Here is a 23,479-nt window from a genome sequence, read left to right as displayed (position 1 = left end):
TAATCAATTGGGTAATGCATAAATTAATTCTCGTTATGTCTAGGAATTTTTTTTACTTCCTTTTTATCTCCTTTCACATCACCGGAACGAGGTACGCAATCATATTTCCGGCATTCCACAATAACAATTTACGGTTTTTATGAGCATCTAAAATACGAATTTATCACCGCGCCTGTCAATGATAAACTTGCCACCAAATAGATTGAATATCTACCCAGTTAGACATTATGTAATGAGCTCTTATAATATGGATAGGTTTAACTGTCTATTGTATTAATTATTGATTGGGCGCTCGATTTTTTTTTTCTTCATATTTTTCCATTGCTGTACACAGATGGCATAGTCAAGTCTCTGCGTAGTGATGCCGATTGTCGTTAAGAACAGTGTGCTTAGTGCGATTTTTTTAACGTTTTCGATAGCGTAAAAGTTAATTCAACTTTGTATGCAGTTGGAACAGCGCCCCTACCGGCAAACGTAGGCAAACGCTCCCATTCCATACAAATATGAGTTAACTTTTACGTTATCGAGAACGTTAAAAAACTCGCACTAAGCAAACAGGTCATAGCGCTCAGTAAACGTCATGGAAGTTTATCCATCCGCATGTAGCATGCCAGAAGGTCTCTGATAACGCACTGTGGATGGATACAGCGGTTCCAAATATGGATGACTTCTGAGCACTCCATATGGATCATAGGTCTGTAGAGGAAACATTGGCTCAATAATCAGTAAATGCGTCTTAAGCCGAAAAGAATGTATTGTTGCTTCGCCACAAATAGACTCAGGATCTCTAGGGTTCGTGTTAGCAACATCGTCAGGTTTGAGCCCCGTGAGCTCACCTACTAGTTAAGGTTACGCTGATATGTTCTTTCGACACCATCAGCTTCGGCAATAATAAAAAAAAAACATGATCTCTACGCTGAAAATTATTACCTTTTTTGGATACCTATCCTGTCAATTTCCAGGGGTTATACCAGCTTCACCTAACGTGTAGGCGAGCTCACGGGGCTCAGCTGGCGAATTTGCTAACACTAGCCCTAGCAAGAACAGTGCTTCGCAGAATCTACCACCGGATCGAGATCGCGACCCACCGAGAAGATCCGGCGAGAAACTCAGTGGGTTGTGCCTGAGGGTCAATTTACTCGCCGAACCCTTCATCGCATTCGACGGGTTCGACGAGGACGGTAATCACTACCTGGATATTTGACTCACTTTCAGAACCTGGTCCCTCGTTTGTTGGGGGTGGCCAGCGCGTTAAGCCGACTTCTGCCCAACGTCGGGGGCCTGACCAGGTGACGCGCCGTCTCTTTACGGGGGTGGTGCGATCAATAGCCCTTTACGGGGCGCCCGTGCGGGGCCAGTCCCTGGCCGTGGGGGTGGCGAAGCTGCGTTGCAGCAGCCGTAACGCACAATCGCTGTCAGAGTCATCCGTGGTTATCGCACCATCTCCTTTGAGGCGGCGTGTGTACTGGCTGGGACGCCGCCTTGGGTTCTGGATGCGGAGGCGCTCGCCGCTGACTATCAGTGGCGGGCTGACCTTCGTGCCCAGGGCGTGGCGCGTCTCAGCCCCAGTGTGGTCAGAGCGCGGAGGGCCCAATCTCGGCGGTCCGTGCTGGAGTCATAGTCCAGACGGCTGGCTGATCCTTCGGCTGGTCCTAGAACCGTCGAGACGATTCGCCCGGTCCTTATGAATTAGGTGAGCCGTGACAGAGGACGCCTCGCTTTCCGGCTCACGCAAGCGCTCACTGGGCATGGTTGTTTTGGTGAGTTCCTGTACCGGATCACAGCCGAACCGACTGCAGAGTGCCACCATTGTGGTTGCGACTTGGACACGGCAGAGCATACGCTCGTCGCCTGCCCCGCATGGGAGGGGCAGCGCCGTGTCCTCGTCGCAAAAATAGGAAACGTTGTGTCGATGCTCGGCGACAACGAGTCGTGGAAGGCGATGCTCGACTTCTGCGAGTGCACCATCTCGCAGAAGGAGGCGGCGGGGCGCGTTAGAGACGCGCAATCCGGCCGCCGTCGAGCGGGGGCCAGGATGGTGGATCTCGCCAAAGCCTTGGCCCTCTAAGTGTTTCGGGTCCCCCTCACATGTCGGTCTGAGGACCGGCGAGGGGGCCCAAGAAGATGACGTGCAAGCTGCTCTGCACGCGTTTTACGCAAGAGCATCCGGGTGATGGAAGGCCGGCCGACCCACGCTGGTTCTGGTCCAGCGGGGTATTCCGTAGGGTATCTCACTGTAACCGGCGCTATCTAGGCGGGCTTCGGACAGCCTGCCAACCGAGAGGGCTGGCGGTCGGCGTTCCGATGAGGAGGGTGATGGGAGAGATGTGCTCCGTACTAAACGCTTCACTTTCCCCCCTTTGCCTTTTCATGAGTTCTGTCTCATGCGAGGTTTGGACGTTGGTTGTTGAGCGACAGGAGGATTTAGTCAGTTCGACTCTGACATACCCCGTCCGCCATCCCCAGTGAAAGGCGGAAGTCCGGCGATTTCCTCCTGACAAAAAAAAACCTGGATATTTGAGGGTTAATATATCAGAACAATGCGTGTTCAAATCACGACAGCGTCACTAATTCAATAGAAAAAAAATAAAAAAAAGACGGTTATTAGAGCGGTATATTGGTAACAATAACAACAAAAAAAACACTCCAAATTACCTACTCAGAAACCATTCTAGTTATCTCACGAGAGAATATCTCGCGTTTTTATTGTACGATGTTCGATGGATGGAATTTTTTCTATCAAATCCATGCTTTCTTACGGCCATTGTATTAATTATGATCAGGCGTAGTGTATCTTACTGCTGATAAGTTGATTGTGGGCTACGGCGGGTAGGTACTTCGTCCTGCTAATTTTCCACCGCGAAGTACTTAACAGTTTGTCTTTTTTTGGTTTTGTTTTTATTTTCATTCATTGCTTTATCTTGTTCGTGTGATAGCCCGGATTATTTAGATTAATTTTTAGCTGGGAACAAATCACGCAATGTCTGTCCTGTCAATCCTGTATAATGGCTCTCCATCTGCTGCGATCCTTGGCCTTTTCTTTTTTTTTGTTTTTTTTTTGCTTAGATGTGTGGACGAGCTCACAGTCCACCTGGTGTTAAGTGGTTACTGGAGCCCATAGACATCTACAACGTAAATGCGCCACACACCTTGAGATATAGTTCTAAGGTCTCAGTATAGCCACAACGGCTTGTCCCAACCGAAATGCATTACTGCTTCACGGCAGAAATAGGCGGGGCGGTGGTACCTACCCGTGCGGACTCACAAGAGGTCCTACCACCAGTAATTACGCAAATTATAATTTTGCGGGATTGATTTTTATTGCACGCTGTTATTCCTTCACCGTGGAAGTCAATCGTGAACATTTGTTAAGTACGTATTGTGGAGGGCATCGTGGACTTTGATGTCCAGACGAGACCGAATTTGGCCCGACCATCTCATGGGACTGCATCCTCTGGGACGTTTATATCTCCCTATACTTGCCCGTCACCATCAGCTGCTCAAGATTGTTATTCTGAACGAACTAACAGTGCCTTGTCTTGTATTTTGTATAAATTGTTAGATAAGCACAAAGAACCTTCTCTATGAAGTTACGTGGAATTAATTTATTTTCATTAGAGAGTGCAAAATCCCATACCCGATCCTGTAGACAGTAAATAGTCGACGTCACCCAAAACACATCATTACGCATCCTCCTGATCCATTAACGGTGCTTTTAGGTACCACAAGCACCGGTCACAGTCCTCGCTGAACCCATCGCTTGCGACGTAGGGCTCGACGAGCGAATTAACCCATAGACACAGCTCACGGAGTTTCTCGCCGGATCTTCTCAATGGGTCGCGTTTCCGATCCGGTGCTAGATTCTGCGAAGCACTGCTCTTGCTAGGGCCAGTGTTAGCAACACTTTCGGTTTGAGCCCCGTGAGCTCACCTACATGTTAGGGTGAAGCTAATATAGCCTCTCAAGGCTATCAGCATAGGTAGGAAAAAAAAAGTAGGCCATTATGTCATAATTGCTAGCCCTGATACTTGTTCTTACGTTACGATCAACGGACATTCGCAAAAGCTGACCAAATTAAACTTACATAAACGCGCAAATAGTCCTTTCCCTTAAGATTTGAAAGCTCAGCTTTTGTGAAAGCATATCAGTGGACCAGTAAAAGTGTTTTATTGTACCTGTATGTGTATAGCGGACTGGTGTTTGTTTGTACCGTTTTTATATGTATCTAATTATTATAGTGCTTAGGTTTTTGAATAAGTCGGAGATCTAGCTGATTTGAAACATACAGAAATGTCTTTTTTTTGTAATAACACACAACAAAAACAGAAGATATATATAGGTTTAGACAGAGCCATCTCTAAGCTATTTTTCAAATTAGTATTAAAATAGAAACAGTTCTAACAAAAAAAAAAATGAAATATCTATTTCGAAGTCGTCGTGGCCTAAAGGATAAGACGTCCGGTGCATTCGTATCTAGCGATGCAACGGTGTTCGAATCCCAGGCGGATACCAATTTTTCTAATGAAATACGTACTCAACAAATGTTCACGATTGACTTCCACGGTGAAGGAATAACATCGTGCAATAATAAAAATCAAACCCGCAAAACTACAATTACTGGTGGTAGGACCTCTTACGTCGCAGATGTCTATGGGCTCCAGTAACCACTTCACACCAGGTGGGCTGTGTGCTCGTCCACTCATCTAAGCAATAAAAATATATTGACGCTTGAAAAGCAAAGGTGACTAAGCGACAATAACTGCTTTGTACATAAATTATAGGCAATAACCATATTCGATGCGCAAAAAAAATATATTTCTAGGTCTATTAAAATCATTTCAATCCTACAGCTACTAGCTAGACTCTACTACAGCTAGATTCGTTAAAATAGAATTTTGTTTTCAGGTATTTCAACTTTAAATTAGTCTACTGTAAAGTTCACGCATTGTCGCTTAGTCACGTTTGCTTTTCAAGCGTCGACATATATATATTTGCATAGATTTTAGAAGTACATGATTGCTAGAACTCTGTATCTCTGTTAAGAGTTATACCAAAGAATCGGGAAGGAAAAGGGAATTTAAAAAGAAAGCAATTTATCAAATTTATTAATACCCGTCGTCTATACAACTTAAGTGAAAGTTTAAAGGGATTTAAAAAAAAAAAGCATGTTCATTAATTTTATTCGCATTCTCTATTCCCTTGTGGAGCTTAAAACCTTTAAATTTGAACACTAAAAGCTACGTATTTAAAAGGGTGTTCCGGCGAAAGCTCTATTATTTTACCGGTAATTCTTAAATAGGGTCTCAAGAGAAGCCTTTTGGGTGCTCGTCGGAATCGTAAAAATTCATTATGAACTAAAAATAAGATATTTATTTTTCTACGACTAATTCTCATCTACCTTGTTTTGTCCGAATTCATGCTCCTCGCCTTTAAGTAGTCGTCGTGGCCTAAACGATAAGACGTCCGGTGCATTCGTGTTGAAGCGATGCACCGGTGTTCGAATCCCGCAGGCGGGTACCAATTTTTCTAATTAAATACGTACTCAACGAATGTTCACGATTGACTTCCACGGTGAAGGAATAACATCGTGTAATAAAAAAATCAAACCCGCAAAATTATAATTTGTGTAATTACTGGCGGTAGGACCACTTGTGAGTCCGCGCGGATAGGTACCACCACTCTGCCTATTTCTGCCGTGAAGCAGTAATGCGTTTTGGTTTGAAGGGTGGGCAACCGTTGTAACTATACTTGAGACCTTAGAACTTGTATCTCAAGGTGGGTGGCGCGTCTACGTTGTAGATGTCTATGGGCTCCAGTAACTACTTAACACCAGGTGGGCTGTGAGCTCGCCCACCCATCTAAGCAATAAAAAAAAAGACTGTCAAAAGGCTATTGACCCCGCCAGCCCATTATTAATTGTGTTACATTGTGCGCTGTGAAACATCCGATCGATACCTCTAATGTATGCGAAAAATTCTGGCCGTAATCAATCTTTTTTTTTATTGCTTATATTGGTAGAAGAGCTCACAGCCTACCTGGTGTTAAGTGGTTACTGGAGCCCATATACATCTACAACGTAAATGCGCCACCCACCTTGAAATATAAGTTCTAAGGTCTCAAGTATAGTTACAACGGCTGTCCCATCCTTCAAACCGAAACGCATTACTGCTTCACGGCAGATATAGGCAGGGTGGTGGTACATACCCGTGCGGACTCACAAGAGGTCCACCAGTAATCTTTCCACCTAATTGCGCTCAGTAGAGCCCCAGAAGACGAAAAATTCTTAAGTAACAAAATTGTCATTAAATTTAACCTCGTTATGTTCTATCGAGCTCACAATCAGTCTATCAATGGGACATACAAACAACTCGACTAAAAGACAAAAAAATATATATCGGCACGGCCGGCTGTCGTATCTATATAGAGTTGATTATATTTAAAAGTAACTGGTTCTTGTAATTCTTTAATTTACAAAGGTCTTTTTTTACTGGACTAGATGAGACAATACGTATTTGGAAAATGTTGGATGGCTATTTTGATATGATGTGATTGTGGATTAAGGTCTCCGGTTTCTGGTCAAGATCTTCGTAGTAACTGGCCACCACCAGGCAGGATGTGATGTGTCCATCCATCTACGCCAGCTATTCTCTATTACTACTCGACTAGCTGATGTATATCATCTTACCTCTATTGAAGTCTTTCTTGATAAATTGGAACTGTAACAGAATTTGTGCATCTGCCTTATCTATGGACTCCGAAAAAATTAGGATGTTGATTCTGGGCTGAGTTGTGATGGTTGCCTATGGTTAACTGGTTATAGGACATCTTGTGAATCCACGTTGTTAGGTACCACCACCCTGCCTATTTCTGCCGTGAAGCAGTAATGCGTTTCGGTTTGAAGGGCGGAGCAGCTGTTGTACTGTTAAAAGTGAGACCTTAGAAGGTTTCAAGGTTTTTTTTTATTTATTGCTTAGATGGGTGGACGAACTCACAGCCCAACTGGTGTTAAGTGGTTACTAGAACCCATAGAAATCTACAACGTAAATGCGCCACCCACCTTGAAATATAAGTTCTAAGCTCTCAAGTATAGTTACAACGGCTACCCCACCCTTCAAACTGAAGTCCTACCACCAGTAACAACTTTAATTCTTTAAGACTTCCACTTCTAGGTGTTATGGGGAATTTGGTTATGTAATGGCATAGGTTATGTGTATGGATCTCAAATGCTCTTTTGAAGTTTTTTATTTAGCGAACAAAAGATAATCTCTTCTCACTTTATTGACGTTTAGCCAGACTGCGATTTGAATGTGTATGTATAATAAATATTTATATGTAGGGATTTACATGTATTGTACTTTTTAATTTCGTAAATTTGTAATTTTTTTGTTTGTTTTTGCAATCATGTTTTAATTCTGAACCAAACCCTTCTGTTTTTATGGTTCAATTTCACTTTTCTACCTTCTAGAAGTTGTGGTTCTCTGATCCTTTGATTTATCGCTTTTTTACATACCATTTAAAAGGTGTATGTACATTGTTGCTGTTATTTATACAAAGTAGAATAAATAAACAAGACAAAATAATTTAAAAACTTCGACTTAACGAAATAATGTTATTAAAATGTATTCTAGACGATTTGGGATCCACCAATGAAATTTCAGACGTTTATTTTATCGAAAGTTTTGAGAAAGCTCAAAGTTCGAAACTACACGATGAGATTCGCTAAAACAACCGTGAAATAGCCAAAGGTTTGGTTTCGGCACGAATCCAAAAACTTTAAACAAGAAGTGAGATTGTGAGAATTTATTCAAATGACCGAATGAGTTAGAACCGTATTGTTTTTATAGTACGATTTTGTAATATGTAATGTTCTTGTAGAGTCAATGATCGCTAGGGCTAAAGGATCTCAGGTGGCCACCACGTAGGTATGGGAAGAAGTACCGTGGTCTCCCACAAGGTGGATCGATAATCTTTTTTTTATATATATATTTTATTGCTTATGTGGGTGAACGAAGCTCATGGCCGACCTGATTTTAAGTGGTCACCGGAGCCAGAAAATACCGCCACCTACCTTGAGATAATATAGTTCTAAGGTCTCCGTTTTTATAGTACAACCAGCTGTCCCACCATTCAAACCGAAAAGCGTTACTGCTTCACGGCAGAAATAGGCAGGGTGATCGGCCCTTCTCTTCTCCCCTTCTTCCTCTCAGGAGGCGCCGGAGTCCGACATAACCCGGTCCGTTACCCCCCTCGACCGGGTATCCGTAAATGGATTCCCCAGCGTTAAAAAAAAAAAAAAGGGTGATGATACCTACCCATGTCGACTCACAAGACGCCCGACGACCAGTAAAAAAATCTGTAATCAAGTCATCTGTTGAAGGTCGCGAGAATCTGTTGGATTCAAATAGTACAGAATCGGTAATTGTGCCAAGGCTTGGGGGAGGCCTATATTCCGCAATAGACATCGTAGTACACATAGTAGACGTAATATTAGTGGTAACTCAATTTCCTTCCCTAGTCAGGACATAATTTAATATAAAGAAATCTCCCGGGGCTGTTCAGGGTTAAAGCTTTAAAAAAAAAAATGGAATTAATAGCGGAGTTATGCTTTTTAGAACTTTTCGTTTCTTTGATTTTGGGTTGCTGTAAAAAAAAAACTCATGTCCAATTTAAGTTTGCCCTTTTGTTAATAACAAACGAAAAAAATAAAAATAAAATAGTTTCTGGTGGTAGGACCTCTTGTGAGTCCGCGCGGGTAGGTACCACCGCCCCGCCTATTTCTGCCGTGAAGCAGTAATGCGTTTCGGTCTGAAGGGTAGGGCAGCCGGTGTAACTATACTGAGACCTTAGAACTTATATCTCAAGTTAGGTGGCGTATTTACTTTGTAGATGTCTATGGGCTCCGGTAACCACTTAACACCAAGTGGGCTGTGAGCTCGTCCACCCATCTAAGCAATAAAAAAAAAATTGATATTAAAACAATTATAAAATAAGACCACGCTATATTTATAAGCAATTAACAAAAGCAAAACATTAACTGTCCCTTTCACACTCATAAGCTAGACCGCACGAGAGAGAGAGAGAGATGGGCAGACTTTTCATGATGCGCATGCAGTGCAACGTCACGCCGCGCGTTTATTCACAAACACTACACAAGCGCAACGCGTGAATGTGTTAAACGCGAGCTACATGGCAGGCGGAGTGGGGGTGTTAGGTTTTAATTTCGTTACGGAATTTCTTGATTCGGTCGCAATCAAAGCCCGCGATAAAAATTCTGCAATAGCTTAAAAATATATCACGATAAATCGTATCGTACAAGACGACTCGTTCAAGCTCCATCTAAAATGTAAATCTATTTGACCGAGAGTATTATCTCTCCCTTTGTATCAGAATGTCTTATTTATATTCATTAGTTTGTTCCTGATAATGAAACTTTAATTAGGAGGATATTTGGCTGAAGCAATCGGGAATTTTGGATTTAGTCATTCGGAAATTTAAATTATGTTCATTGTTTCGTTGGCGAATGTCCATTTTGTATTTCGTTGTGGTAATTAAGTCCTTATTTGAGTTTAAATTTGTTGAGGGAAATAAAAGGTACTTAATTTTAATCTATACTGAATAACGTAATATTTGTAACGTTTTTAATTTTTCTCAAGCATTACGTGATTTATATCGGAGTTCTGCTACATTTAAAGTATCTATATATTAATACGTGAAGCAAAAACTTTGTATCACTTTTTACGAAAATTGCGCGGACGGAGTAGTATGAAATTTTCCACACTTATAGAGTATCCTCTAAAAATTTTAGCATTGTGCACTTCGTCTCTATATTTAGAGAAGAAGTGCACAATGCTAGTTTTTTTTAAGAGAATGCATAAAAGATACATTAAATCAATAAAGAAATAATTACACACCCTACCATGTATTTGACACAACACATTTACACACACATATACTCTGCGTTTATTGTCAAACTTTGTTATTGTTGAAAGTCTGTGGTCAAATTGACAATAAATTAATATTTTTTGTCTTTAATACTATTTATCTCTAGTGTAGTTTTGGCGAAATCTGTGATTATATTAAAAAAATGTAATAGCGCTTCACAATAGAACCATAATAGTGTTTATAAAGAAAATTTCAATTAATTATAGTCGAATTTCGACTACTGCGGGACCACTAGTGTTTTATCATTTTTTCGGGCAGAACTACATAATATTTTATTTCGTTTTGGTCGCAAATCAAGTGATTGTAAAATAAATTAACTTGCCAATGCTCGGACTATTCCGGTCCAGTTTCATAGCAGGACTTGAAGATTTACTTTCACTGCTCGCATGGGTACTTTTAACTCAGTCTTTCAAATATACCTTGCTGTTTATTTGGATACTGCATCTGCTTAAAGACAATATATAGACCGGATAAGGCTGTTCGAAAATTATAATTTGCGAAATTACTGGTGGTAGGACCTCTTGTGAGTCCGCGCGGGTAGGTACCACCACCCCGCTTATTTCTGCCGTGAAGCAGTAATGCGTTTCGGTTTGAAGGGTGGGGCAGCCGTTGTAACTACACTTGAGACCTTATATCTTAAGGTGGGTGGCCCATTTACGTTGTAGATGTCTATAGGCTCCAGTAACCACTTAACACCAGGTGGGCTGTGATCTCGTCCACCCGTCTAAGCAATAAAAAATATATATTCAAAAACTGGCCACTACAATAATAATAATAACTAGTGACCGTCCAGTAGTCGAAATTCGACTATAAATAATTATTGATTTAAATTATAAGTTTGAACATTATAATGGTTCTATTGTCAAAGACTTTACTTCTATAATCACAGATTTCACCCAGGCTACACTATAGACAAATAATATTAAAAACAAACAATATTAATCTATTCTCAATTCGACCACAGACTTTAAACAATAAACACCAAAAAAATCATTTATTCAATAAACGAAAGAGTATATAATATGCGTATGTGTGTCAAATACATGGTAGTGTGTGCAATGTTCCTTTTATTGATTTAAAATGTATTTTTTATGCGTATTTAAGAAAAATTGCATTCTGCACTCTTTCACTATATTGTCTATAAATGTGTAAAATATCATACTCCTCCGTACGCGCAATTTTCGTAAAAAGGGGTACAAAGTTTTTGCTTCACGTATTAATTTAAATATAACTGGGAACAAATCACGCACGATCATCCGATCCCAAATAATAATTCTGTTTTATAGGCACCAGAGACTGACATACATACGTTATATACGTTTAAATACATACATATATAGATAATAAGCACCCAGACAAAGGGCAAACAAAACTGTTCATCGCAAGAATGTTTGTTCGATATGGGAATCGAAGCCACGACCCTCGGCACAACAGTCCGGACCGATAACTACTGGACCGCCGAGTCAATCCTGTTAGCGCTATTAAACGCGAATATTTGTGAGCATGGCCGGATTGATTTTTCAAGGCCAAACTATTGGACGGATTTTGATAAAACTTCTCAAAAAGCTTACGATCAGAATAACACATGGGGTATAAGTAAGATCCGTATGCGACAGATGCCGCGCAAGTGCTCTCAAGATACTGACGTTTTTCATCGCATTCGCGATAGTCACAGCAGAACGTGACCGGGTTCCGTAAGTACTAAACAACTTTATTTATTATTTGCATTTTGTGACGACATGTGTGCACGTACCAATCGGCTTTGGAATGAGCTCCCCTCCACGGTCTTTCCCGAGCGCTATGACATGTCCTTCTTCAAACGAGGCTTGTGGAGAGTACTTAACGGTAGGCAGCGGCTTGGCTCTGTCCCCTGGCATTGCTGAAATCCATGGGCGACGGTAACAACTGACCATCCGTTGGGCCGTAAGCTCGTCTGCCTACAAGGGCAATACAAAAATAAAAATAAAATAAAAACATAACATAAAGCCGTAAGGTTTTGGTATTTGGGTCAGATTTTCGTTGATAATCACAAGACTTCTTTTTATAAGAAGAAACAACTAGCCAGATTCCGAATTTGAGTCGCTGACGCGAATCTACAACCTAGTCCCTTTTCCACTGAATCCACAACCGAATCACATAGAAACGTCAATAAAATACCACATTTTGAATATTTTTTAATTACTGTAAATAGGTTAATAATGATAAACAGGTTTATTACTGATGTATTCTAATAAGGCACTTATAATTTACCGCTGGTAGGACGTCTTGTGAGTCCACACTGGTAGGTACCACCGCCCTGCCTATTTCTGCCGTGAATCAGTAATGCGTTTTGGGTTTAAATGATAGGGTAGCTGCGGAACTGTAAAAACTGAGACTTAGATTTATTTCTAATTCGATGCGTGTATGTTCTATTATAGACTTCGAAAGGGCTGGAGCTATATCGATGGGACATTGAGGATGTCTTCAGACTGGCTTTAAAGTTGGTGGCGGTATTTAAGCTGACGATGTCTATGGGTTTTACGATTTCTTTTAGAACGTGCCAGATAGGAGATTCTTTGAAAGACATAGTTTATTTGTGTTCATTGAGGCGAATGTGAAGTTTTAAGCAATTATAAATGAAAGTAATATTTATGTCGTAGTAATGATGACAGATGAGAAGAGTCCTGTGAGTTCCAAACAAAGTTCTTAGCAGTAGGTAGTGGCATGTCCTTGTCATTGTTAATGTCCATGAGTGACAGTAGCTACTCAGCTTCAGCTACGCCGTATGTTCGTCCGCTCGTAATAGCGTTGAAAAAATATGAAGCGCAATGATCTGCATCTTCTTTGTCTCCGCCTTATCCCACTAGGTGGGGTCGGCACAGCGAATTTTTCTATTTCATTCTCCTCTATCAGAAGTCATCTCAACACTCACTCCTCTTTCTTTTGTATCGTCATTCACAAATCAAAACAAGTCAAAAAGTTTTTATTCCATATAAAAGAAAGTACACACTTGTTGAACGTCAAAAAGAACTACCGCCAATTTACAAAAACTAGCCTCCGTCCTGAGAAGAACTGGCAAGAAAAGCAAGTGGGCATGTCCTTTTTTTTTAAATATTAGATTTTTTTTATTTTAAATATTAGTTTTTTTTTTACAATGGGTATTCTTCTTTCTGGTCGTTCCCTCAATGCTGAGGATCGTGACTGTATGTTAATCTTCTCCACTCGGTCCGGTTCTGCGCCATATGTACCGCTCCCCATATCTGGCCTCCAGTCACCTTCTTGAGTTGGTCAACCCATCTAGCTGGCGCTCTTCCTCTAGCGTAACAATTATTGCAATATTAAAATGTCCGGAGCGAGCAACTCACTCCACCCATGTCTTCTTCGGTCGACCTCTTCCCCCTCTATGATTTGTATGTTATGCATTTACGTTGTAGATGTCTATGGGCTCCGGTAACCACTTAACACCAGGTGGATTGTGAGCTCGTCCACCCATCTAGGCAATAAAAAAAATCCAAAACTTGTCTTAAACAAAAATCAGTTATTCGAAAAATAGCAACTCAAAAATACATTAATTTTAATATACATTCCCGAAATTATCGAAACGAAGTGTACGCAGCAGCTCTGTATAAATCCGCGACACCTTTCTACGCGCCCGACACTCACTTCCGGGCCACTATAAAAATGTAAGTGCATCAACGGCATGGCATCATTGCAATTCTGCCGACGCCGACAACACACAAGTCGAACATGAAGATATTCGTGAGTACACATGAGTAATATATTATATTATCGCTTCACAAATATCGCGTAGCAATTATTAAGTCAGAGCTTTTGATCTTGTTAGAAAATAAATGATCTGAACGTCATGATCCGTGCCTTTGGACATTGTGTCGCGACATAACTTCGATTTTAGGGCGGAATTTGTATATTTTAGTAGGTAGGCAGCGGCTTGGCTCTGCCCCTGGCATTGCTGAAGTCCATGGGCGACGGTAACCACTCACCATCAGGTGGGCCGTATGCTCGTCTGCCAACGTGGGCAATAAAAAAAAATTTTTTTTTCGGAATCTGCACCAATTGGCTTCAAACTAGTTACAGCCTATCATATTTTTAGTACTCATAAGATAATGTATATATTCCTTGCCTCTAATCACTGGTACTGATATGTATCGCATTATTTCAATCCATTCATACAATTTAAAGCCGAAAAACAAAGTAAGTTGACATACATATCAAATATTCACGCATTCACAAATTTTCAACAAATGACAATTATAAATAAAAGGCCATGGGTTTTCAAGGATTATATGGCATTTACTTGTTCTTTTGAGGAATTAATATTAGATCATTTTAATTATTCTTTAAATTTAAAGTAGGAAGTGCGTACAAAGATGAATGTTGGCTATGATTACTAAGAGATAATATTTGGCCTGACCCCTGTTAGGCGGATACTCTTCAACTTGTTTTAGTTTGAGCGCATGAGCGCATTTTGTACAATCTTATCATTTTCCCTATCTCTCTCTGATGTGTGCTTTAAAAAAGGATGCAAGAATAAAATAGCGTTGTTTAATATTGTATCGCCTAGGGCAGTGCCGGGCGGTGACGTATTGAAACGAAAAGTTTTATCAAAAACAATATATGGGTTTGGTCTTTTATTCTATTTGTACTACAAAATACAGTATTAACATAGCAAGAAGTCGCTTGGATCACTGATAATAAAATAATGTACGCTCTACCTAATTCATTGTTATATTCTGAAGTACACTACACCTAAATATGCTTAGCGTCATCATTTCCAAAGCTGAGTATTGATTACAATTGCTTTATAAAAATTGAAATTTAAATAACTTGTGTCGACGAGTGTACGACTATAGATTGCCATTGACTTGTGTACAGTTAAACGCAAATTATGAATATTATTTTTTTTAATTTTTCGCGATTCTTATACTCAATTAAGATTACTTTTACTGTTTAAATTTTGAGTTTTTTTTTTCCGGCGTTAAATTATTTTCCGACATTGTCTTTAGAAACTTTAAAGTTGTCCTGGTAATGTGATTTCCTGATCGAAGTAAATATTTTGTTTATTTATTTATTGCTAACATAGAAGTAGAAACACAATCATATTTTGTATCTGTGCTTGAACTAGGTGATAAAACCTGTATATCAAGCAGCAGTGCTCCTCGTTCAAAGAATATGTACTATGAATGTGATGTGTGACTAATAGCGGCTTCAAAAATATTTAAACAAGCTTTCTAGTCAGTAATAAAATTGAATTGGGAGGTGTAGTAGATACGATTAGATACGCGGGTAGTTTTATTTTTTATTACACTTGTAGGCAGACGAGCATACGGCCCACCTGATGGTGAGTGGTTACCGTCGCCCATGGACTTCAGCAATGCCAGGGGCGGAGCCAAGCCGCTGCCTACATCACCAATCATTTTTCAGTTGTCGGTTCATTATTACACGACTTAATGCTTTCACGTATGCAGTATGAGCTATACAATAATCAGCTGTATACAGCTATCAAATAACTCAAGACTTGGTAATAGTAAAAGTGTAAATTAATCCTTAGTAACAATTAGAAGCGACTTCTCGAGTTTCAATGTAATTAAATCTTTCATTTAAAATCCATCAGCCACTTCTAATTGTTTTATAGTTTATTTGATATTGATAGATTAGATATGGGTTAGTCTAGGTCATATGCCTTCGCGTGTAGTATTTCATTCATTCATTCATGGTACCAAGCCGGTTTCGGCAACGAAGACCAAAATTTTCAGTTCAATAACTTCAAAGCTAATGTCCGCGCCTCTCATGCGCTCTAATATGGCTATGATATCTTGTTCTTAAACGTGCGCAAACAGAAGCTACACTAAGCGTGTAGTAGAAAGGAATCCACAACCGTAAGTGAGACCTAGAACGGTGACCACTCATCATTAAGCGGGCCGTATTCTCAATCGACTTCGAAGTCAACAACTAATGCTCCCGTCTCTGGACGAGGTCTCCCTATAACATACAGAAGGTTGAGCTTCGGGTTACAGATGATCCCGATCCTCGCGGATTGCTTGGTGTCTATGTGGTCTGTGGGCTCCATCAACTTACTGATGGTAGGACCTCTTGTGAATCCGCGCGGGTAGGTACCACCACTCCGCCTATTTCTGCCGTGAAGCAGTAATGCGGTTTGAAGGGTGGGGCAGCCGTTGTAACTATAGTGAGGCCTTAGAACTTATATCTCAAGGTGGGTGGCGTATTTACGGTTGTAGATGTCTATGGGCTCCAGTTATTAACACCAGGTGGGCTGTCAACTCGTTCAACCATCCAAGCAATAATAATAATAATAAATAAAAATAAAAACTCAACATCTGGTCCACTAATGGCGCGCTTGTTCATTTAAGATTACAAAAAACATATTTGATAGAAAATTACCTAATTCAATTTTTAAATGCCTTACAATCTCTCCCGACGTTGCTTCAACCAAGCGATTATAATGTTACCGTTTCATTATATAAAACTTATTTTTGGCATGGTAATGTCAATGGCATAATTCGAGGCATCGGAGCGTTACTTCCGTTTTATATTACAATTCGTTACGGCTCACTTAACATCGAGAGCGGTTTGAAGCGAATTTTTAATTCATTGACCGAAATCAGAAGTTTTACGGACTTTGGACGTCATCACGACTTGATTTTTTACTTAGTAAGCTAGGTGTGCGTGAATAATAATGAATATTTGTCACAAATAGATATGTTATTTTAATTGCCTAATAATGTCAAGATCCATCTGGTGATAAGTGGTCACCGAAGCTCATAGACTCATCGCGCTCATTATAAAGTGAATGGGGTCATTCATTCTTGAGTCTCGCGGTCTTTGTCCAATAATTATGGCAATTTTAATTCTGACGGATTTGGTTTTAATAACACGATTCCTTCATTTTGTGGAAGTAATATGCGAGCAAGAGCCAACGTATTTGATTTAAAAAATTAGTACCGGTCTACGGGATTTGAATCCCGGCATAGTCGCATCACTATACGAATGCACCAGGTATCTTACTTAGCCTTCTACGACAACTTCATCTCTATATATAAAAATGAATTGCTGTTCGTCAGTCTCGCTAAAGCTCGAGAACGGCTGGACCGATTTGGCTAATTTTGGTCTTGAATTATTTGTGGAAGTCCAGAGAAGGTTTAAAATGTAGATAAATATGAAAATGCTGGGAATTAAATAAAAATAACAATTTTGTTTTTCCTTTGATGTGTCGCCCGTCGGACAGATTCCTTTTGTTTGTTTTAAGTTTATTTTATACAAAAGCTTAGGTCTTTTATTTATCGATTGAGGCACTACAAAGTCTGCCGGGTCAGGTAGTAAATAAATAAAAACGTGTTTTTATTTAAGCTTATATTAAAAATGTGATTACGTTTTAACTGTCTACTTAAATTCGAGGACATAATGGTTTCATTTATTTTAAGGCATACAAGCATAACATCCAGCCTATATCTACCGCGACTCAAGGCACAAGATTTCACATTCTGAAAGAATTCATCACTTAATATCGTACGTTTTTTGAGAACAAAAAAAAACAAAAGGAAAAAGTTTCGCATTAACAAGAACTCGCGTCGGAGAGACTGTTATGCCGGCCACTGACATGCGCGCAAACATTCGTACATGTGAAGGGCCGCCAAAAATTCATTCGCAAACTTAGCGGCTGTGCAAATGGGTTCGGTGCTCAATTTGCGAACCCGTTTGCGCTTCCTCCTACACTTGTTTACGAATGTCTCACGAATTTCTCCTCCTTTTTAATTCGTCAATAGAACATTGAAGAGAAAAAGAGTTTTGAATTTTTTCCCAGACATCATTAACAGCCATGCTGTTTTTATGGTATTTCTTTTGATGAAGATACGCTACAAAGTAGACGTCATGATCTATGAAAATAGCGAAACGTCCGTTGCCTTCGCAATCCTGGACGCAACTGGTCACACGGATATGTGGGAGACTACGCGAAGGATCGCGGTTCGCGCGCTTTGATGTCTGATAAAAAACCGACACAGCTTGGAAAACCACGAATGCAGCGAAAACTTTGCATAATCATTTGCAAATGTCGTCCTACACTTGCGGGTTTGCGTATTCGTGCGAATGTGAGTGACCGGTGTTATACTAATATGATTGTTAACTGAATATATTTAAAGTTACAATTTGATGTTTAATGTCTTTAAACATGACTCATATGAACACGTAGTACATCAGTTACGTGTATATTATTAAGTGAATGTTACAAAATTTACATCAACAATTGCTAATTTTTTTTTAGAAAGGCATGGAGACGAATTGAACATTAAGTTTAAAGCTAGTGGATCGAGGCTATGTTTTATTGCTGCCACTGAATATAATAATATTAATAAAACATTGGCCGAAATTACCGGTGCGCTTAGATTGTACTATTCTAGAAAGATTTTATGTTGGGAGTGTCTATATGTGTATAATACTGTCGATAGAGATCGATAACATCAATTGTTTTATTGTTCAGAGGCGACCTTGAGCTCTCTTGAGCATACGAAGCCCAAACACGAATGGTACTTCAGTGATTTATCGGCGAATTAAAAACGTAAAAATAATTATACTAAAACTTTTAAAGAGAAATATTATGTATACGGGGTGTTATCATATAGCTATAGTAACAATGACCGATGTTTTGAAGTGTATTTTTAGAAAAAAATGTATCGAATTTCTTTATTAGATTCACTCATCTTGACAGTACGAAAAATAAATAAAAAAAGATGTGTGGTGTCGTGGGATACCGAATAGGAACGAAGTTCTATATAAAAAAAAAAAGAATTACGAGAAAAAAATCGCGCGGTGAAATATCGCTGTGCGGAAAACAAGGCCTTATTCCACGGACTTTTTCTTACGGTTTTTACTATCACATTTTTTTCAGTTCGGTCGATCAGCAAAATCCCTATCTCCTCCAAGCCTGCCGTAAGGAACTTCGTTCCAAAATCACACATTTTCCTAATTTGAATATGGAATTATCTTCTTAAAAATTTAAACTTTTAATGATGCCAAAACCAGCCAGATACAAATAGTATAGCCAAAGAGATTTTATTACAAGTTCATAAATACTATAATGCGAAAAGACTTTTTCCCCAACCTATTATAATGGTCACGGGAAACAATGGACGTAGTAAAGTAAATACAGTCTCCACTTTGAGACATGATATGGGAATCTCAATTGTATTGGCAATGTTAGTCCCGAATCGATAATCGATCGCGTAAAATCTAACTCAGATTTGTATGGAACTTAGAATAGTTTTCCTTCGTTTGCCGCCAGGGGCGCTGTTCCAACTCCATACAAATTTGAGTTAACTTTTACGTGATCGAGAAGTTAAAAAACTCGCACTAAGAATACTAATCGTTAAATTCTACATAACTTATTTTAACATATTATTTTGATTAAATTAATGCTCTAAAAATCTATATGACTCGGTGGTTCAGTAGTTAAGGGCCCTGACTGTTACACCTAGGGTCGTGGGTTCGGTTCCCACGTCGAACTAACATTCGTGTGATAAACAAGTTTGTTTGCTCTTTGTCTGGGTATTTATTAACTATATACGTATATATTTACATGTATTTAAGTATATAAGTCAGTCTCTATTTATGTAGAGTCTCTATTTATGTATATGAGTCCAGTGGTTTACCATAAGAACTGACAGCTTTAAAGAAGCATAAAACCACTGAGCTACCTGTAAATTATTGTGTCACACGATAAAGATCATTTACACCTTTCTCCAAGGAAGCCTCTAGGAAGCGAATTTCAAGTCCTTTCTCTTCGATTATCGACCTTAAGACGTCTGAATAAGGATCATCCACACATAAGTACCTGTGGTTTGTGGTCGCGCGTAATTTAAGCTAAACTGACATCTATGTTTTGTCGGTTAAGGGCTAATAATTACGCGTCATTACTGCATACAACATACGTGAATGAGTGTTTTGTGTTTCTTAACCGACTTCAACGAAGAGAACTGTATAAAATATTTTAACACGCTTTTATTAGTTTGGTCCGTGTTTATTTGTCGAACGGAATAATAATATATTTCTATGTAATTTTCACTGACTTCAAGATGTCGGATTGATTTGGAAATCTGCGCACGTTTCAAGGGCCGACCAACAGTATAATAATTGCATAATTTTGACCCAATATCCCGATATCTAAATCGTTATTTCAATATAACCGTACAATTGCGTAGAAAAGTGCTATTGAACGAGCACGCAGCTCATCTGATGAAAAAGGAGCGTATCTGATTTTTCTGTAGCGTGATGACGTCACTTAAGGTATTTGGAGGTCAAAGATTACGGCCAGCTTGGTGTTAAGTGGTTACCGGAGCCCATAGAAATCTACAACGTAAATGCCGCCACCCACCTTGAGATGATGTCTAAGGTCTCATTATAGTTACAACGGCTGCCCTACCCTTAAAACCGAAACGCATTACTGCTTCCCGGCAGAAATAGTCAGGGTGGTGGTACCTACCCGTGCGAACTCACAAGAGGTCCTACTACCAGTAATTACGCAAATTATATTTTTGCGGGTTTTGATTTTTATTACACGATGTTATTCCTTCACCGTGGAAGTCGATCATGAACATTTGTTAAGTGCGTATTTCATTAGAAAAATTGGTACCCGCCTGTGGGATTCGAACATCGCTCAACACGAATGCACCGGACGTCTTATCCTTTAGGCCACGTCATATCAGTAATGCGTTCCCAAAAAATAGTTACGTAACCTTGGACAATAGATGGCAATTGTTACAGGTCATTCACATTATGTCAGCCGTGACCTAGCACCGGTTATGTTATTTCCGGAATTCGTAACACGAAATCTAATTTTCTTAAATAGTTGATCTAATATTTTGAAGTGGCACGTCTGATGCGTTCTGTTTATTTTTGGCGCGAAGCAGTGATGTGTTTTGATTTAAAATGTCTCTTATTGCACCAGATGAGTCAGCGAGTTCATGACCCACTAAGTTTCATTTGGTCACTTTGATGCATTCAGTCGATGACTTAATTGTTGTTCCTTCAAGCCGGATTACTACTTCGTGGCCATATTCGACGGGACGGTGATGGTAAAAGCTTACATCTCCAATACGTGATGACGTCTTAGATTGGAAGTTAATCGCAACCGGTTCGCGGTTTTGTTAACGATCGACTAACATTAAAAGATAATGGTAAAATTCAAACATTCACTTGCGTTCACTTTTGTTAATAAAACAGTTTGGTGTACATTCAAGTTATTTTAAGGCTAGAGCCAGGCAGCTTGGCATCTATAAGCAGGATAGTGGTAGCAATCCGTGCCTATTCACACTAGGCCCCTTTTGTTGTGAGTCTATTAAGGTAAATTCCGTGAATCCTTTTGGGCTTTCGCTGTGTGATGTTCATAGGCCTATTGAAAACCTATGGTAACCTTATTTCTCATTGTAAATAAAGGTATACCTCCTGCAGACTTAGCTTAGTTCTAGAAAATTTAGTTTCATTTTTATAGAGAACAAACAGTCAGGTAGTACTGGTAACAAAACAAAACCGGTCAACTCGAGTGAATGTCGGAACGTCTGCAAATAGTCCAACAGAAGTATCACTAAGTAATTGGCAATTTGCTGGGCAATCTCAATTGTATTGTACAAGCGATTACGAGAGCGGTGCCGTCAGGATATTTTTTTTTGTGTGTGTTTTTTTTCTTGTTTTACCTTTCGTATTTTGAAAGTAGATTTAAGAAGTGACAATGAGTTGACACTTGATGTGTCGTCGTAGTCTGCATAGTCCGTATTTACGTATAAAGAAGTGTTTGTTTGCGTTGAATAGACGATATTTTGAGGCACTGTTAACCGACTTCAAAATATGCGGAGGTTTTCGATTCAATCCTTTTTTTGTTGCGCCAACCATTTTCTTATTTGCACAAAATTTGGGGTGTTTTTTTTTCTTTGAAAGCTTACGCTTCTAATGTTGTCCCATTTTGTCACAATTTTAAAAACATATGAGCAGCAGTTTTTGGGCTATTACTAATATATATATTTTTTTATTGATTAGATAGTTGGATGAGCTCACCGCCCACCTGGTGTTAAGTGGTTACTGGAGCCCATGGACATCTACAGCGTAAATGCGCCACCCACCTTGAGATATAAGTTCTAAGATCTCAGTATAGTTACAACGGCTGCCCCACCCTTCAAACCGAAACGCACTACTGCTTCACGGCAGAAATAGGCAGGGTGGTGGTACCTACCCGCACCGACTCACAAGAGGTCCTATCACCAGTAAAATGCATATTTAGACATCTTCATCCACGACATTTATAGATTCGTGGATTTATTTACAGGAATAAATGCGGTATAAATGCCGTATCCTCAAAAATCTAACATTTAAGTTTTGTTTTTCTTCTTTCTAGATTTGTTTGCTACTGGCAGTTGCCACTTGCAAGGCTGGGTTCGAAGGTGGATACTCCAACGAAGTTGCTGGAGATGAGCAGGGCCATAACGGGGGTCAAAATTTCGCATACGGCGGCCAAGACTTTTCAGGAGGCCAGGGACACACAATAGCCTTAACACAGGAAGGAGGAGGTCATGACTTTACTGAAGCTCAAGCTTTGGGTGGTCATAATCTGGGACCTCAGATCTTTGGACATGGCGCACCCAGCGGTGGAGACTTTGGCGGTGACACGTACCTTCAAGCAGCACACGATTCAGGACACCAATTGGGTCAAGGTGATTTCGGCGGTCACAATTTTGGCGGTCAAGGGGGTTTCTCCCACGGTGGTGATGCAAGCGCGTACGCTGGTGATGCGGGCGGTCACGGTGATTTCAGCAGCCAAGACGGGGACGGCGGTCACGGATACGGCGGCCAAATCCAGACGTTTACTCTTCAAGATGGAGGGCATGATTACGGCCATGGCGGCGATTATGGCGGTCACGTGGAAGCCATTCCCGTGGGAGAGCATACAGATATCCAAAGCCCGGTCCAAGTACCCCTTTACAAGCACGTCACTTTCCCAGTTCACAAGCCTATCCACATTAACGTGCCCAAACCAATTTTAGTCGGAGTACCCCAACCTTATCCAGTCAAAATACCCGTGAACAAGCCCGTCGCTGTGCCAGTTGAGACCGAAATCTCTATTCCAATAGAAAAGGTTGTACCCTACCCAGTCGTGAAGCATATACCGTATCCTGTAGAGAAACACGTGCCCATCAAAGTCGAAAAGACCGTAACGGTACACGTACCCCAGCCTTACCCAGTTAAGATTCCTGTGTACAAAACCATCCATCACAAAGGCCACTAAGCCGTTGGATGTTCCCTTATGTGCCTTGTAAATATTTGTTGATTAATTTTAAGTCATTTTCAACTGTCCGTCATGTTGTAGTTGATTTATTTATTGTAAATAATTTGTTGTTGTTGTTGTTGTTATAACTGATTATTTCTGTTTGTTGTTATAAATGATTTGTTGAAACCCTTTTCTATTCTTTTTTGTATCCTTTGCAGCAGTATATTATTTGTTGTAAGCTTTTAGGTAAGAGCTTAAAGTAGATCCGTT

The 23,479-nt window shown here is 40.0% G+C and overlaps 2 protein-coding genes across 2 annotated transcripts in view; one reads left to right on the top strand and one right to left on the bottom strand.

Annotated features, from left to right (window-relative positions):
- Positions 1-23,479, bottom strand: part of glv4-like (gloverin 4-like) — a 223,310-nt gene that overhangs the window by 23,476 nt on the left and 176,355 nt on the right. The window lies entirely within an intron of this gene.
- On the top strand, positions 13,633-23,395 carry LOC101741289 (uncharacterized). Its single transcript, XM_004924287.5, has 2 exons — positions 13,633-13,680; positions 22,340-23,395. Exons 1-2 carry the CDS (start codon positions 13,669-13,671, stop codon positions 23,225-23,227), a joined length of 900 nt encoding a protein of 299 aa, XP_004924344.1. The 5' UTR covers positions 13,633-13,668; the 3' UTR covers positions 23,228-23,395.

This window comes from Bombyx mori, chromosome 28 (assembly GCF_030269925.1).
Source record: "Bombyx mori chromosome 28, ASM3026992v2".
NCBI classification, from domain to species: Eukaryota; Metazoa; Arthropoda; class Insecta; order Lepidoptera; family Bombycidae; genus Bombyx; species Bombyx mori.
This window is presented reverse-complemented; position numbering and strand designations above follow the sequence as displayed.